At 42.7% G+C, this 16,166-nt stretch overlaps 1 protein-coding gene across 1 annotated transcript in view; it reads right to left on the reverse strand.

Annotated features, from left to right (window-relative positions):
- scyl1 (SCY1-like, kinase-like 1) overlaps positions 1–8,851 on the reverse strand; it is an 8,880-nt gene extending 29 nt beyond the window's left edge. Inside the window, exons 1-18 of the mRNA XM_085905399.1 lie at positions 8,660–8,851; positions 7,701–7,841; positions 6,727–6,834; positions 6,397–6,623; positions 6,168–6,258; positions 5,769–5,924; positions 5,449–5,607; positions 5,011–5,118; positions 4,564–4,677; positions 4,338–4,493; positions 3,815–4,003; positions 3,653–3,728; positions 2,744–2,938; positions 2,412–2,566; positions 2,210–2,299; positions 1,829–2,116; positions 1,435–1,513; positions 1–1,112 (exon numbers count right to left, since the gene is read on the reverse strand). The exon at positions 1–1,112 is cut by the window's left edge and continues 29 nt beyond it. Coding sequence (XP_085761525.1) covers positions 985–1,112; positions 1,435–1,513; positions 1,829–2,116; positions 2,210–2,299; positions 2,412–2,566; positions 2,744–2,938; positions 3,653–3,728; positions 3,815–4,003; positions 4,338–4,493; positions 4,564–4,677; positions 5,011–5,118; positions 5,449–5,607; positions 5,769–5,924; positions 6,168–6,258; positions 6,397–6,623; positions 6,727–6,834; positions 7,701–7,841; positions 8,660–8,767 — 2,568 coding nt within the window. The 5' untranslated portion in view covers positions 8,768–8,851 and the 3' untranslated portion in view covers positions 1–984. The remainder of the gene's footprint in view (positions 1,113–1,434; positions 1,514–1,828; positions 2,117–2,209; positions 2,300–2,411; positions 2,567–2,743; positions 2,939–3,652; positions 3,729–3,814; positions 4,004–4,337; positions 4,494–4,563; positions 4,678–5,010; positions 5,119–5,448; positions 5,608–5,768; positions 5,925–6,167; positions 6,259–6,396; positions 6,624–6,726; positions 6,835–7,700; positions 7,842–8,659) is intronic.
- Between the last annotated feature and the right edge of the window lie 7,315 nt (positions 8,852–16,166).

The raw sequence follows: 16,166 nt of genomic DNA on the forward strand, positions 1-16,166 counted from the left end.
TACATGATTTGAATTTTCTTTTGAAAGGCTTCTGTATCTGTTTTTATTTTATTTATTAATGTGGCACAACTCCTTATATCCAACAATAATGGTCCTGGCAGCAATATCATCCCGAAGCTAAACCCTGTATGGTTTTTACAGATAACGTCGGCCACGACGTGTCATCCCGAAAACTGGGATGCAAGCCAACAGTTTTGTCCAGCAAAGTAAATGAAGGCACACAAAAACATTTGTGAAAGACACAAGTGTATTTCATTTGTTCAGAGCCACAGTCAGCAGCGGTTAAAAAAAAAAAAAAAAGAAACCCTGCTGAAAAGGGCAATTGGCTAATTTGAGTGATAAACCTGCACGGCAAGTGTAAGCCAAACGAATGAAAGCATTTGCAACCTGTTTGTATGCTAGTGTAAGCAACCTAATGAGCTACACACCTCCAACTGGCAAACGGTGTTCTGATACTTAACCACTCAAATGGTTTTGGTTCAAATGGTCCTGGTCATGAAAGTTATTGATCAGCCTCCCAAAGTGCATGCACAGACTGAATGAAGCCTGGAACTACAGTGTGTTTGTGAGCTTACTGGAAATTCTGAAACTCCTTTACATATATTCAATATCTTTACTATATGGAAAAAAGTGTCATTTTAAGACAAGATGTTCCATTTTATATACATTTACTTTACAACTGTGACCAAATGGAAATATTGTGTCATCAACTCCTTTTGCGTCTTTTCCATTCATCCATCCATCCATCCATCCACAAAAATACAATGCACAACAAAGTGGTGATTGCTCCATTGTCAACCACCAACTCAAGTTTCTGTGATGACCCATCAGATCATCCAAATCTTTGTTGTGCAAGTGGAGCAACAGTTCCGAGAAGAGTTTTCCACTCTTATTGACTCCAAAGTAGGAATGTGGAGCCTCCATCTTGTGGCCCTTTTTTTCAATCAATGTCGGTCACGGTTGTACCTCTCGTTAATCGGCTCATCAGTCTAGTTTGCGAGCACCCAGTTTGAGGGGACCTTTTGCGGCTTTGCGCTCTGCCCGTTTGGCTTCCAGCTCTTTCCTCCTCTCTTCTCGTTTCTTCTTGGACAGCTCAGCTTTGCTCAGACCCGCTGGGCCATACACAGAAAACACAGGAAGCGACGCAAGCTTACGTTAACGAACCACTGAACGTCGAGGAAGGTTCGACCCTTTGATTGACATAAATTTACTATTGCACAACGATTACAGCTTGAAGTCGGTTCATCTCCGATCAGATGTTTGGGCAACATGGACACCTGAATGAAATCAAAACCAGCAATGCGTGGTAAATTCTGAAATCGAATTTCCTCGATTCCACTATCTTCTGCTTAGCGTTGACGACAAAAAAAAAAAAAGTCATTCCTCCGCTAAATGAGACTATGTAAAAACAAAAACACACACTTCAGGTCTCACCTTGATTTCCATCTAACGCTTCCCAACTTTCTTCAGTGCCCCAGTCTCCCGTTGCGTCTGTACCCCAACCACCTCCGGGCTGAAAGCGAGAAAACAACACAATAACCACATTTTGCAAATTGTTCATTTATCCAGAGCAAAAAGGCAACCTTATTTAAATTTCCATAACTGGTCCAACGCATCTCAGGGTAGACAAACAGCAATTCACACTCACACCTAAGAACGATTTAGAATTGTCAAATAATCTCATGTAAAACATATGAAGAAGAAATAGAAGCCAGAGAAATAGGGAAAACATTGTTAGATGATTTGAGACAAATGCTTTTAGTGCCCAGTGTGGGCAACCCATTGGATTCATTGAGATAACCCCGTTTTCTGCATTTCTACCGCTTACCGTGTTTCTCTGTGCCACGCCTGCAAATAGGTCGTTCTGACTGCTTCCTTTGCTCATGCTGCCGCTATCCCAGTTGTAGTCGCTGGCCAAGCGGACCCCCTCGGGCAGCGGGGCACCGACAATGTCCGTCTCCTCCTCGGCCCATTCGTTGCCCCATCCCTCCTCGCCAGCAGAACTCAGACCCGGACCCTCTTTGTCATTGGACCAGCTGTCATCGGCGTCCCAGCCCGAGCTGCTCCAGTCCGAGCTCTGCTTTTTCACCGCCGTGGTGGTCGATGACCTGCCCGCCTACAAGCGTGGCATCGCCGTGGTCCAAGTATCAGCGAGTGAGTTTAAATCTGAAACTCTGTGATCAAGAAGGCAAACTAAAAGGATACCTACGTCTTGTTCACCGCTGTTCTTTTTGGATGACGTCATACCTGGCCAGTCAGTAGTCCAATCCTCCTTTTCAGTTCGACCTTTCTCTGAATCCTTGTTGGGGTTTTTTGGGGTTTTTTTGTGGAGCAGGTCGCAAGGGTCAACAACATTAGAATTCGGAGGATCCACATTCCTAGTATTGAATCCGAGAACAGATAAACCCTACCTCCAAACTCCCCCAATCCTCCTCCTCCTCATCATCCCAGCGCTCTCCTGGCTCCTCATCATTTTCCATCCCTTCAAGACTCTGTGCTCTGTCCACGGGGTTGGAAGCAGAAGTGCTGTGAGTCTGGGAGATGCGTGGACCTTTCTCCACAGAACCTAAGTTGAGGAAAGATGAGAGGAAAAACATCAAATGTCCTTCTGTCTCCACAAAAAGAATTCAACTATGCCGGATTATAGCTACAAAGCTAGTTTTCATCCGTAGTACCAAAGGCAGGGCTTGGCCTCTATCACGGACATTAGTAAGGAAATATTTCCTTCTCATCTGCGCCTTACCAGGGGTTCCCTCTGTGCTGCCAGGAATCACGCTGGTGGCGTTTGAAGGGCTGCTGCTCTCAGCCGCAGATCCTCCCACTGTGCCCGGTGCGTTGCGTATCAATTTGGATGTCAGTGAGCTCATGCCAGTCACAGCCCAGCCGGTCCAGCCGGATGCAGTGCCGGGTGGCTGAGCACACGACCCGACATCTTTTTCTGGTAAACACAAGGAATTGTAGGTTCATGATGGTTTTTCTGTGCTTTTAAAAAACTCTAACAAAGTCATTCTTCACAAACAAATTCGGAATTAATCTGAATGAGGCAATTTCCTTATTGTAACTGTGACTGAATCTTTACAATTTCTGGGGCAGCAGTAGACCAAACTGTAAAAATGGCATCTTGTTGGAGAGACGAGTTTGCTTCCTAGTTACGGTCAGGATGCGCAATCCCTTGAGCTCTTCTGTTTCTGTGCCGCTTTAAAGAACATCAAACTTCTTTTTGGCAGTCCAGCTGAAGGACATCAAACCATGCAGCAATTATCCTTATCGGTGAAACTTTAGCATCATGGAGGGAGGACACAACCACTCCTGAATTATCACCCCAGCAGGATCAGGCTGACCAACCTCAAACACAATCATCAACATGGCAGCCAACAACAAAGAAGTTCAACTTCTCCTTAAAAAAAATGAAATAAAATTCACAGGCCCTAACACTTGGTGAGTCAAATATGTTGCATTGACAAAGATGAATTAACAATCCATGTTGATGCAATACATGATTGCTGATTGGTTTTAGTACAACAACAATGTATGTTTAATTTTAAAGTTGGTGGAGAACATCAGAATAAGAGATTATATCGTTACATAAATACAAATGCAACTGATATCTGGTCATAACTGAGTAATATAAAAAAAAAAAGGCGTTTCTTACCTATCTCCGCCAGTTTGGTGGGATCTTCTGACACGGTTTCCAGCTTGGTGAGAAAACTTTTGATTGCTTTGAAAGCCTGACAGTATATCAAAGTTGAAGAAAGTCAAACAACTGAAGAGACTGCATTGGGCATGAAGCCACAAATGCATGCGCTTAAAATACCTGCTCCCTGACACTCTTGTCGGGGTCGACAGTAATAGCGCACAGCGTGGGCAAAATTCGGGCAGCGACCTCAGATAGGCTGTAATAGTTGTGTGTGGCAGCAAAGCCGAGCACGCCAGCAGAACGCGACGCTGCAAAGGGGTCTTTTGTGGCTCGTGAGAAGGCAGAAATCAGAATTCGCTGTCGGGTCTGCAAAGATAAGGATCAGGTTTATTAACGCATTTACTTTCCTGGTTCGAACGCGGCTGAAAAAAAAACATGATGTATAGCAATCGACATTGCTCACGCTCTTGATGATATTGCTACACTGTATTTTCTTTTTGAACTTGTGCATCTTCTCTAAATAATTGTGTGAAGCAATGACAATACAAATTAATTTCCTCAATTTTGAAATTGAGGGCTCAATGCAAATGCAGGGCTCAAACAAAGTTTTCAATCCATGACTTCACCATGAGATATAATTTGTGGGACTGCCAAGTGTTCTTTGTTCTACAGTTTTGCATTCCCTCCTATTGTGGCTTACCCCCGCATTGAGGTAGGAGGCGATCTTTCCCAGGCAAACTGTGGTGTTGCATCGGATGGGGCCCTGCTCATCCCTGGCCTGCAGCCTGGCAAAGTGGCGCATGAGCTCTTGGTTCAAGTTGCTCTCGTTCAGTTTGGGGGCCAGCAGCAACATAGACTGAGCAGAGGGTAGGGAGACATAAGTGAGTTAAAGTGAACATTTGTTTACATTTGGCGTGAAGATATACCTTAACCGTCTGCTCTCTGATGGCAGGGTTGGTGTCAGTAAAGCCGTGAACAACGTGAGGGAAAATCTGGGAATTCACCGCTGCTTCATTGAGATATTGAATGAACTGCTCCATCTAGAGGCAGAGAGGAGAACAAAAATGGAGCATGGCGCAGTAGCTTTTCAGTACAAACAGAATCTACTATGTTGTAATATATAGCTGGGTCAGGAGAACTGAATCTCAGTCTCTCTATTTGTCAATGGACGCCACAACTGATTGTTTACTTTTCAAACGTAGGTGTAGCAGAAGTGTCTAATTCTTTCGAATTGGGGCCAAACTGTCCGATACAAACCGGCTGACAAATTAATCGGTGGTGCCCTGAATCTAATAAGTTAAAGATTACTAGCCCGTGAAACTCCATTGTCAGTTCTGCAAGAAGGAGAGATGTTAGCATTGTAAAACGTGTACCTGCTGGAGCAGTCGTATTCTCATGGCTCGGTCTGTTGAGGAAAACATCTTTACGATGACCGGGATGATCTTTTGTTGGTATTCTTCAGCAGATAGGAACTTCCCCACCTGGTGGACATTTGTTTGAGGACACCTGAGCTCAACTCTCCCTTCCAAATGAGTTCTCACCATCAATCATTCAAGACTGCCAGTTTGGAAATGCCTTGTATGACATCTCATATTGGTAGAGCACTATTATTTATCATCTTGGCTGCAGAAAGCACAATTAGTGGTAATTCTGATCATAAATTTCAACACACTACATCCATATTTTGCATTTGTCATCGTAAAAGGTAATTACAGACACATACTGGGAACACCTGGGATGCCCACAATCGATTTCAGAGGTCGCCACTAACAGCGACTCTAGTAGTGACAGGTCTTCAAAAGAGGACTGACCTTGAAAAGCGGTGTGAGGACGACAGCGCCCGCATTTCCAAACTCGAAGGCGGTGAGCAGTTGAGGCAGGACCTTGTGTTTACAGAAGTCCTCTGGGAAAGAGTCCAGGTTCTCACTCAGGTCCTGGAAAAATTGCTGCTTCTCCCCTGGCTCCTTAATCTGAGAAAGCGTTATATATCTGATGTTATCCCAAAAGTTATATGATTGATCACAGAATGCCTTCATCTGTGAATTTGTGGAGCTGGCACCTTATGTCATCCCCAACTCAAATCACTGTTCTACATAAATGTATGTATGTATTTTTATGCGAGAAGGTAGACCTGGATCTCTTCCAGGAAGAGGTTGCTCTCCACAAAGCTGTTACTGAGGAACCCTCCGGGGCTTCGGCAGTTTTGCAGGAAGCGGGCTGGATTGGGCCGAGCTCGCGGGTTGGCACCCACCAGCTCGCAGAAGTGAGGAACCAGAGCCTTGGGGATCTGTGAGTGCAGAGATGAAGCACACTCACTAACAAATTGGCAGCGACATAATGGAAATCAAAATGAACTCTTCATTATTGTTCTTTTTATAACTATGTCAAATATCTGAAATATTAAGTACAACTTGACCAAAATATTAAAAAGCTCAAAACCAAAATATAGTATTTCAGTATTTGAGAGTGCAGAATAATGCTGAAGATTAAGAGTGAAAAGTGAAGGAAGAACAGTGTTGAAGTAACTCACCTTCCCAAGTGAACGAAGTGAAGACGTGCGGACAAGTGGCCCATTGAACACTTCCCAGATAAGACAGCCTAATCGCCACACTTCCCCTGCCCTGCAATTTTGGTAGAAATTGTATTTTAGACAAGCAGAAGGGTTATTGGCCATCTATTTGTGACATTCTTTGACTTTTGCCGTCATGATGCTATCTCTAACAAGACCAACAAACATGCTCTCTCCTAGAAATCCTCACCATTTTTCCCCACTGCAACTGGGCATCTCTGGCGGGTCATACTTCTCCATATCCGGGTAAATAGACTTTGGGTCAGGGAGCGAGGCCCCGTTTGGATCACCTTGTTCCGGGGAAACATGGTCGAGTGCCCCCAGCTTCCACTCGCCAGCTCGATCAACAAAGATGGCCCACAAGCCCAAGTTGTTATGGAGCAAGTGACAATCGTTGATTAAGAAACTCAGAGCTTTCTGACGGAAAAACAAACCAACAAGCGGAGTACAAGTTAGAGGGTGCTTCGGGGGGGGCTCAATCAAAATAACCTTAGAACATTTTAAAGAAGAAGTGACTTACTATTATCTGATGTAGACCCCACGAGACCTCCAGTTCACTTGGAACACCTTTTAGATGAACGGCCAGTGGAGTCACCGGTTCCGTTACCAGGTACAAGCTCTTCTCTGTCTGGAATGAGATTAGCACAAGACAAATTGGAACACACTCGTACAGAAACGTCATCAGAAAGAGCAAATGAATTGAAAAAGTTTGATGGCTCCTGTGACTACAGACTATAGATCAGAGGTTCCCCAAACACGAGTCCAACGACTTATTTGGTACCGGGCCACACAGCTATCGAAACAATAATTTGAGCAAGCAACACTGGTTACAAGAACAGGCAATCCATCAGTGTTGTGTATTTCATTATTGAGCATTGTTGCCCTCTTTAATGGATGCTTATAAACCGTGAAGGGCTTCTTTAATGAAACCTGCTTTGGTGCGGCTTTCATATTAAACGGATAAAAACACGGATTGGTAGCGTCAGTGGCTGCCGCTGCACGATACAATTAAAGTTCTCCAGATCCTTTGGACACACATAAAAATAGAAAGTCTTTCTGTCTTCTTTTTATGCATTTGGTACAACATCCTTTTCGATTTTTTGAGCTGTGTATTCAATAGCAGCTGTTTACAGTTCAATGAAAGCCAAACCAACACTTGATTGTCAAGCAATTCAAGTATCGTGCGAGTAGTGGTAATTATTGTAGGTTCTATTTGATACAAGTATGTTCACACCAGTTCTCTTATGCGTCATTTAATATTGGATTTTTTTTTTGTGTATTACTGTTATCGTATGTGTTGCCATGACACTGGAATTTGGCTTAATTGCTTGTCAAACTATTTACTTGAAAATGAGCTTGGCCACAGAACAAATTAAACTCAAATCAAGGTTTTAAATGAGGGATAGATGGGACATTTGACACAGTGGACGGACAATTTCACAAGACGGCTCATGCATGTTTGCACAACTGACCCTCATCATGAAGTATACGCACCTCCAAGCCATCAACATAGGCCAGGATGTTGGGGTGGCGAAGGGTCTTCATCCGCTTGAAGGCTGCCTTTGCCAGCTGAGTCTGCTGCTCCGACCCCTGAGCCACCTCGTGCACGAACACCGACACTGGCTCTGCATTGGACTGGCGAAAGTATAAAATTGATGATGCATTGGATTTAAATTGCACTTTTTTTTTTTTTTGTTAACTACTCATTCACAGGATTGGCAGGTTACATTAAAAATGTATTCCAATAATAAAATATATCAAATATATGAAACATAATACGTTGATCACTAGAATTACAGGATATATTTCTATTTATTTGTCTGAACGCTGGTTGTTTAAAGAAAGGGCGGGTATTTGACTATTCATCAGCTTAAGTACAGAAGGATTGAACAGTTGGACATTAACCAGTTTATAGTAAATTCCCGTGTACAGCATATACTGTTTTAAGGTCGGATTAACATTTAAAAAGCTCAAAACCTCTACAACGTGATGTGCATAGTTGATATTTAATTCTATTGTCCGTTATCATTATGATGTAAAGTGATCGGCGACGATAACAATTGGACACTGACTGACATCACGTATTGCCCAGCTTGACGATTTTGTGATAGTTTGGCTTGGCTATGGTCTATACACCTCCACGCATCCCAAAAAAAACCACCCCACAAACATAGAAAAATGAAGCCATTTAAATCGGACTATTGGGGCTTTTGATCCAGCTAACACTGGGTGACGTGGCGACAATTACGTGACCGGAATAAGCTGTTGAGAGCAAAAAAATGAGGCGTCGTTTCAAACAAATATCGAGAAGACCAAAATAAATAGCGAGAGATTATGTATCGTTTAAAGGGAAATGCAAATAACGAAGAAGAGCTTTGATTTTTTTAGTGTGCTTCAATAGGCCGAAACTAGCCAAGTTGTCTAAGGATCGGTAGAGGTTTGTAAATTTTTACCTTTCGCTTGCCCCGATGTAACGACCATATTCCAGACTTCTCTTGGCTGTCTGGAAGAATTTCATAAGCAAAGTCTTTGACGGGATCCCTGGCAAAAAAGGACCACATCTCCTCTTTCCACTTCACACCTCATCAACAAACATACTCCCTACCAAGTGGGAAAACAGCTCGATTGCAACCGGAACTGCTGGATATGCTTCCGGAAAAACACGAAACAACTTAATGGTTCCGTTTAATGCACATTTCCACACTTGGCATTAAAATTTGCCCTTAGCACAAAATATTGTCTGTTAAATGTATTTTGGAGTCTTGGATATATATATATATTATATATATATAATATATTTAATATTAATATTAAATTAATATTAATATTACTTAAGATATATATATATATTTTTTTTTTGCCCTCTGGTTAGCACGCCCGCTTCACGGAGTTTGATTCCAGCGCAGTGAACTCATCGATGACCCCCCGCGCGCTAAGGTTTTCTGGTTTTCACCAAATCATAGCATCATCGCTTAACCGTGAATTATGATTAAAATCACTAGTTCATATACAGCAGACACTAAAGTAAGATTATTGTAATGAACAGCTATGTATATTTTGCTGATTCCCAGAGCAATGGCAAATTTGAAAAGGAAAAAAAAAAAAAACTTGACCACTACTCAGTTATTGATGCTTAAATAGATCAAATCTGATTGAAATCATGTCCTTTAACACTTTTAGTACATGTTATCAAGGACCAAATAGAAATGTCACTCACCTTTAGCTATACTCCAACAAACAGTAGCCATTTGATTTATTCTGATATGAATAAAAACACATTACATCATTGCTGTGCAATTTTGATATTCTATATTTTATTTGTAGTGCATTTCAAAGCACTTCACATATATGGGACAATGACAAAGAGACTGAAAACAGTAAATTTAAAAAAATATAAAGTCAGTCAAAAGCCCAAGAATCTAGAGGAGTATTCAAATGAGTTTTAAAAATTGACAATGAGTCTTTCCTAACATGGAAGGGGTCATGCCAGTAGGATAGACGGCCATCAGAAAAGGCTGCATCCTCTCCAACGATCATCTGGTTTCAAACACGTTTCTGCAATATAAACGTTTAAAACTGCCATCAGTATTACATGTATGTAGAGTAATAACTGGATACATCAGTTTCATTAGCAGTACGAGTGCAGGGTCATATACATATGATACATATTTGCTAACACAAGTGCAATGTAGATATCTTAATTCATGTGTGGGTTGATATAGATGACAATTCCTGTCCACAAGTCTCATGACAGCTAGCTGAGTACTTTTATCATGGTATGTAGTGACTCTACAGATTTTAGTTTACCCACAGCACACTGAAAAAAAAAAAAAGCAAGACACCGCAGGGAATTGAACCCCGTCCCGACAAAAAGTCAGGAGTGCCACCACCGGAGTCTTTTGCTTTTTGTTCTTACTGTATTGTGGGGCAAAAGCAAAACCTGGAGGAACAAAGCAAGGCGCTTGTTCCTCCAGGAAAAGAAAACCCATGACGACCTGGCCGCTATGTGATCTTGTCACCGCACGCACGGGTTATGTCTGGACACGAAGCTGAAACTAGAAGACAACTGGTTGCCCCCGCACCCCAGCATTTCCCGCAACTATAATGTATGGTGGGGCGATCGATTCGAGAGGATCCCTTCATTAAATGTGATACCAGCATCTCAGGTGGTACGCAAAGCCCTTTTTCCCCCTCGTGAACGATACTGGACAGGAAGGACACTCCTGGTCGAACGAACTGTCAAAGCTGTTGTAAGGGGAGGAAGAAGAAAAACAAGACAATTTGAGGCTCCCCACCCCCTCCCCTCCCATATATACATCCCAAAAACATACCAATTGGAAAATTTTGCATTTACCACCACCAGGCGAAACCACATTAATGGCCAGCTACTCTTCCGCAGGGAAGCACAATTGCAAAACTAGGAAGGCAGAATCAAGGCATCCCGACGGCTTGGGCGCAGAGCTTTTAAGATGTGAGCCTCGAGTGATTAAATGCTGAAAAACATCCTGAAAAGACAAGATTGTTGTGCCCACCCCACAAAACTCCCAAAGCCTGGCATTGTAACTAAACATTACGCACATAGTACAAACAGGTTATGCAGAGCTGATGTACATGCAGCAAAAGGTAGTTACACTTTAAAGCCATAGCATGGAGATTAAGAGATTTGAAATTACTTAACTTTCAACATACAAGTGATGCGCATTAGGGAAGGGGAGGGGGGGGAGGAGAACAAACTTGCAGCTGTTGATCTAAGTGACTGGATTCTCCGTTCCATCACAGGCTAGCCCCATCCCAGGTGCCAAATAGAAAATTTGTTTGGAAATTTGACCTGAGAAACCAAACGGAAAGAAGCACACACACACGAAGAGAAAAGAGCAGGGCTTCTGCGAAGGATGTCGGCTTTAAGCTCAAGCGCACAAAGGGGTTGATATGTCATTCAGGGGAGCTACACATTCGTCGACAGCTTCCACAGATGACTTTGCATTCAGAGGCGGGCGGGCGGGCGAGGTCGGAGTGGACAGACGAAAACAATCTGAAACAGAGTGATCTACACAACACCCAGCACAGAGAACTCAAAATTTCTACTCATCTTAAGTTTTAAGATGCGAAGCAAGGGCGCCCATTGGCCAAAGAGGAATTCGCTAGTAAAGCATTGTTATTCATTTGAGGTTAACATAAAGCCAGTTCCAAGATGTCTTTTGTCTACAACCGTTTGGACAAACAAGGTCGACATCTTACTAGTCTCCTGGTTTAGATGACAGCTTTTCTGCTCGAGTGTCACAACCTGAGCTCTGTAAAGAGAAGTGCAGGACACGAACAACCATAACTCAGGCTAATTTTAAGTGCAACACATTTGCGTTGCAGTCAAACCTAGTTCTAGCTGCACAATGCGCAGCTTTTCTCAGCTACAAAATGTTTTACTTCACACAGTTGCGTGACGGCTGACATTTCTATTTCAAGGCATAGAAACTTGCCACTTGCACCGTTGCGCAAGGGCATGTAGCTGAGGACTAAATGCGACTAGGTTAAAACCTGACAACGTGACGGTCGATTTCTTAGGTCAGCAAGAATCTTGAGTTGTCAAGGGAGTGAACTCATTCCTCCTTTGTTGACTGCTCTGTAGAATTAGAAAGACGGACAAAAACAACCCCTACAACCCTCACAAGCCCCATATAAAATAAAAATCATAGAACTGACTATTGTTATCCTTACCCAAATGCTTTACTGCAGATATGACAATCAAGGCCCATCAAATGTGTCTGTATCTCAGCACAAGACGACAAAGCAATGCTATGTTTCAAGTTACGTATAGCAAGTTGCTTTTGAGATGAAGGCAGCCGCGCCCATTGACATACAGAACCCGTCGGGCGAGCGGGTTTTTAGGAATTTAGCTGATTTCCAACATCAATATTTGATGGAATCCACTTATCTGCCTTCAATTTCCACTTTGAAAGGGAGCACTCAAGCCCTGGTCACATCCATGCGCTACAAAGCTCCAAGCTTAAATACCTGAAAAGCACAAAAAGAGCTCCCCCACAAAAGCCCCCCCCAAAGAACAAATGCATACCAATACTGTATTCAATCGCAAACAAGCTATGCATTTATTATGCAGGTAGAAAGAATCCTTTACAAATAGTTCACTCATTGTATTATCAATACAAAGGATGTCAACTAATTGCAAAGGAATTGCAATGGAGGAATTTTACCAGACAATGAAAAGTTAAAAATGGATACATTTAATGGCCTTACGTGATGCTCGAAGCGCAAGGAACGTGTACATACAATGAGTTAGGAGACTTCCAGGCGGTCGCGGGTATTGGAAAAGCGCACAGGACACGGCACACTGAAAAAATGCAAAGGAAAAGGCCTCCCCCACAGGACCCCACCCAAATACACAGCAGTGCAAGCTACAAATTGTTACCAATAAGAAAGCGGTTTCCTAAAGTAATTAAATACCGGTTGTGAACGCGAAGAATTTCCACCTTATTCTTAGATGTGTGGAGACGTAGGCTTGGCTGTAGCTTACCGAAGGGCTGGTATGGTAAAACTTATCTGCAAAAGTAACAAAGACACAGCCCCATACCCAACCCACAGCAGCATGCCTGTACAGAATTGCAATGACTTAGTAAAGAGACTTTTACCACATTCCAAATGTGCTCTGGCTACACCAGGTTGACTAGTTTAGAGGCTTCTATCCTGCGAGGAAAACTGTCCACTTGAATGACGTGTGGTTGGCACACCGAGTTGATTCTTATTCAAGCCATTGCGAAGGGAAACTTGAAAGCTGTGAAGTCTGGGAAGAGACTGGTTAACACCCTTCCCCCCCCCCGCCCCATGCACAAACGTGTACAAGAACCCAATTGGACAAACTTTAAGTAGGGCTAGCGAACAAAGGACTGCCTCTCTCGCTGGCTGGGGGAACTACTTGTGATCGCAGGGAGTAGAGAATTCCAATATGGCGCTGCTCTCGCCACCACACTACCAAGGCACTCGTCCCAGTGGACACCACCATGCCGAGTCAGCACGCAACAGGAATGATGATCAAGGTACGCAACACTTTATAGATAGCCTGGAAAAGGGAAGAGAAAGCTGTACGAGACAATGGTCCTATAAAAAGTTTTATGTGTATTAAACAGGGCCTGTTACAGATACCTCTACCATCATACAAACCAACGCCTTTGTGATTAACCCGTAGCATGAAGATGTTTGGACCCTGTTCAACCCGCTTGGCTGGCTTGCTCTGGATCAGCTGAACCGCTTCAATGATGAACCTTTGACGATGCTACCCTGCCACTGGCTCCATCTGGTGGCTGCTGCTGCTGTCTGCTCTTTTGGACCCCTCTGATCGCCCTCAGCACTCTCTGGTCCCAACACGCGCTCTGGTCCTGCTCTGCCTGGATCGCCCTCTGGTCCTGCTCTGCCTGGTTCGCCCTCCGGTCCTGCTCTGCCTGGTTCGCCCTCTGGTTGGAACACACGCACTGGTCCTGTCCTGCCTGGTTCGCCCTCTGGTCCCAACACGCTCCCGCTTCGTCATCCCCGCGTCGGCCTCACTCGTTGCTGATCCCACGATCTTCTATAGGCTAAGTCCATTCTTCCTCGCAACAACTAAGTCCATTTTCCTCTCAACAACTAAGTTCATTCATCCAAATAAACTCAGTCCATCGGGCCAAAAAAGTAACGAAATCAAAAAAAAGTTAAAAAAAAAAATCTTCAATATTGAACTGAAGTTGCAACTTAATTTCTGCGTTTAAAGAAAAAAAGTCCTTGATGTCACAAAACCCTTGCTTCGTCGAAGCAACTCAACATTTTCTGTACTGATGTGGCAAAAAAAAAACAAAGATATGACTTTTGAAAATCATTGCCTCATCTTAAAAAAAAAAAAAAAGTAAAAGATATGACTTTTGAAAATCATTGCCTCATCTTAAAAAAAGTATTTTTACATGGCTTGTTACAATACCTACAAGTACAGGCTACCATGGTTTTTAAATTATGTTGGCTCGCATTTTTTTTTCCCCATCAGTGGTATGACTCATCAGATTTTGGCCTTGGCCTTCAAAAATTGCCTGTTAGCACAAACGAATGTCTGATTGTTGGCTGATATACTGACTACTATTGTCATCCAAATAAATAACAATTAATAAGGACATCGTAAAAAGACTAGCAACCTTTGGTCACATTTTCAATAACCAACTATTGTCCTAGGTTGGTATCAAGACTAGTGAGACTTAAAAAAGGGGGTTGAAAAATCTGCGCCACTGACTTCGGTAAACGGAAGGTGGACCACAAACGTAGTTCAAAGCATCCAATCAAACTCGTCATATGTCTTACGTCACTGCGGCCATTTTGCAAAAACAACAGTTACAAAAATGAGACCGTAATAAGTCTTCAGACCATTTAAAAAATAAGCAGTTCATGGTTAAACGAGTAAAAAGGCAACTTTGCCAGTAATTCAGCCACCAAGTGAAAGGTTCGCCAACGTTACAACCGCTAAATTACGAAAAAGTTCAATTGTACTTTAAATTGACAAAGGCCAGCTTGTGTTTTAAGGTGAGCAAAAACAGCTGTTAAGTCAGATCAAACGGCGAATAAACACTGATAAAATACCGCAGACAAGATGCCAACTACCGTTCATTAATTGCCCCAACAACAGAAGTTCTACATTACAGTCTACGTAACTCTAAGCCGCTTTCCACATTCTTCAACAAAGAAAACAAGAAAAAAAAATATCTAATGACAAAAAGAACGGTTTCACCTGAGACGCCACAAGGATAGCGTATGAGGATTCGAAGCAATGTGACTCAGGCAGGAAAATGGCGGTCATTATATACGCTTTAAGTGGTTCGGTCACGGGTAGGGCTACGTATTCATGCGACACAAAAACTAGTTCCGATTGCAACATACACTTGTTTAGGCCGAACAAAACGTTTGTATGCATGTTCTGTTTATAATTCTTGAGTAGTAAATAAACGGCAAGTAAATAAACAGATTTGTCAAAGCAGATTGTTCGGATTAAAGTACATCTGGGTTTGGGGCACGAAAAAGGGGCCGATGAGTGTGTTTAATAATTAATACAATTTTGTACTACAGTAATTCAAGTTATTTTTTGTAAAACTAGTTACTCCAGCCCTCTAGGAGCAATTTTAAATTTGAAACAAAACAGCTGACGTCAGAGACAACGGTCGTGCGGAGTAATATTGCTGAAGCTTCGAGCATGGCGCTGGATCTACTTCTCTTTTACTGCAGTTGATACGCCTTTGTCGTCGAAACAATGTCAAATAGCCAGTTCATCAAATGTTATTTGTGTCAAAGCCATGAACTACTTATCCTGTGCTTTTCGGTGAATATCATAACGCAACCTATTCATGTTTGTCGTACAGTCGTATACACGTAATTATAGTCCCACACTGGTCGATTATTTTAGCTGCGGTAGTCATCAATACCATCTTGATGAATCTGTGATTACGTGTCCATTTCTAAAACGGATGATGTATGGGAATAAACCACCTATTTCTAGAAACATCTAGAATGAACCGGGATGGAAAATTACCAGCGACGTGGGCAGGGAGCAAGCAAGATGCCAAATACAGCTGGTCGTGTCCAGAAAAAAAACCGTCGAGAACTCGAGAAAATGTTATCCCAAGCAATTGATTTTCCTAATACGTCAATCTACGCCAAACTGTCAATGTCATTCTCTTTTTTGAGCTTTCCTATGATAAATCTTTGTCACAAAGCTTCTGATGTGTATGCGTACGTCAAACACCGTTCGCATTGTTTGATCAAAAGAATTAAAGCAACACGCAAACACAGGATATCCCGTCAAAATATTAGGAACGTGTGGTGTTTTTTCTTAAACGAATAGAATACGTCAAATCACCCAATATGACAGACATATCATGCCAAACACTTTTCTTTGTTGACCAGCAGGGGGAGCAGCGTGAGCGTGATTCCATGGCTTCAGTC

The sequence above is a fragment of the Syngnathus leptorhynchus genome, chromosome 2 (assembly GCF_054491065.1).
Source record: "Syngnathus leptorhynchus isolate UIUO chromosome 2, UIUO_Slep, whole genome shotgun sequence".
Classification (NCBI taxonomy): Eukaryota; Metazoa; Chordata; class Actinopteri; order Syngnathiformes; family Syngnathidae; genus Syngnathus; species Syngnathus leptorhynchus.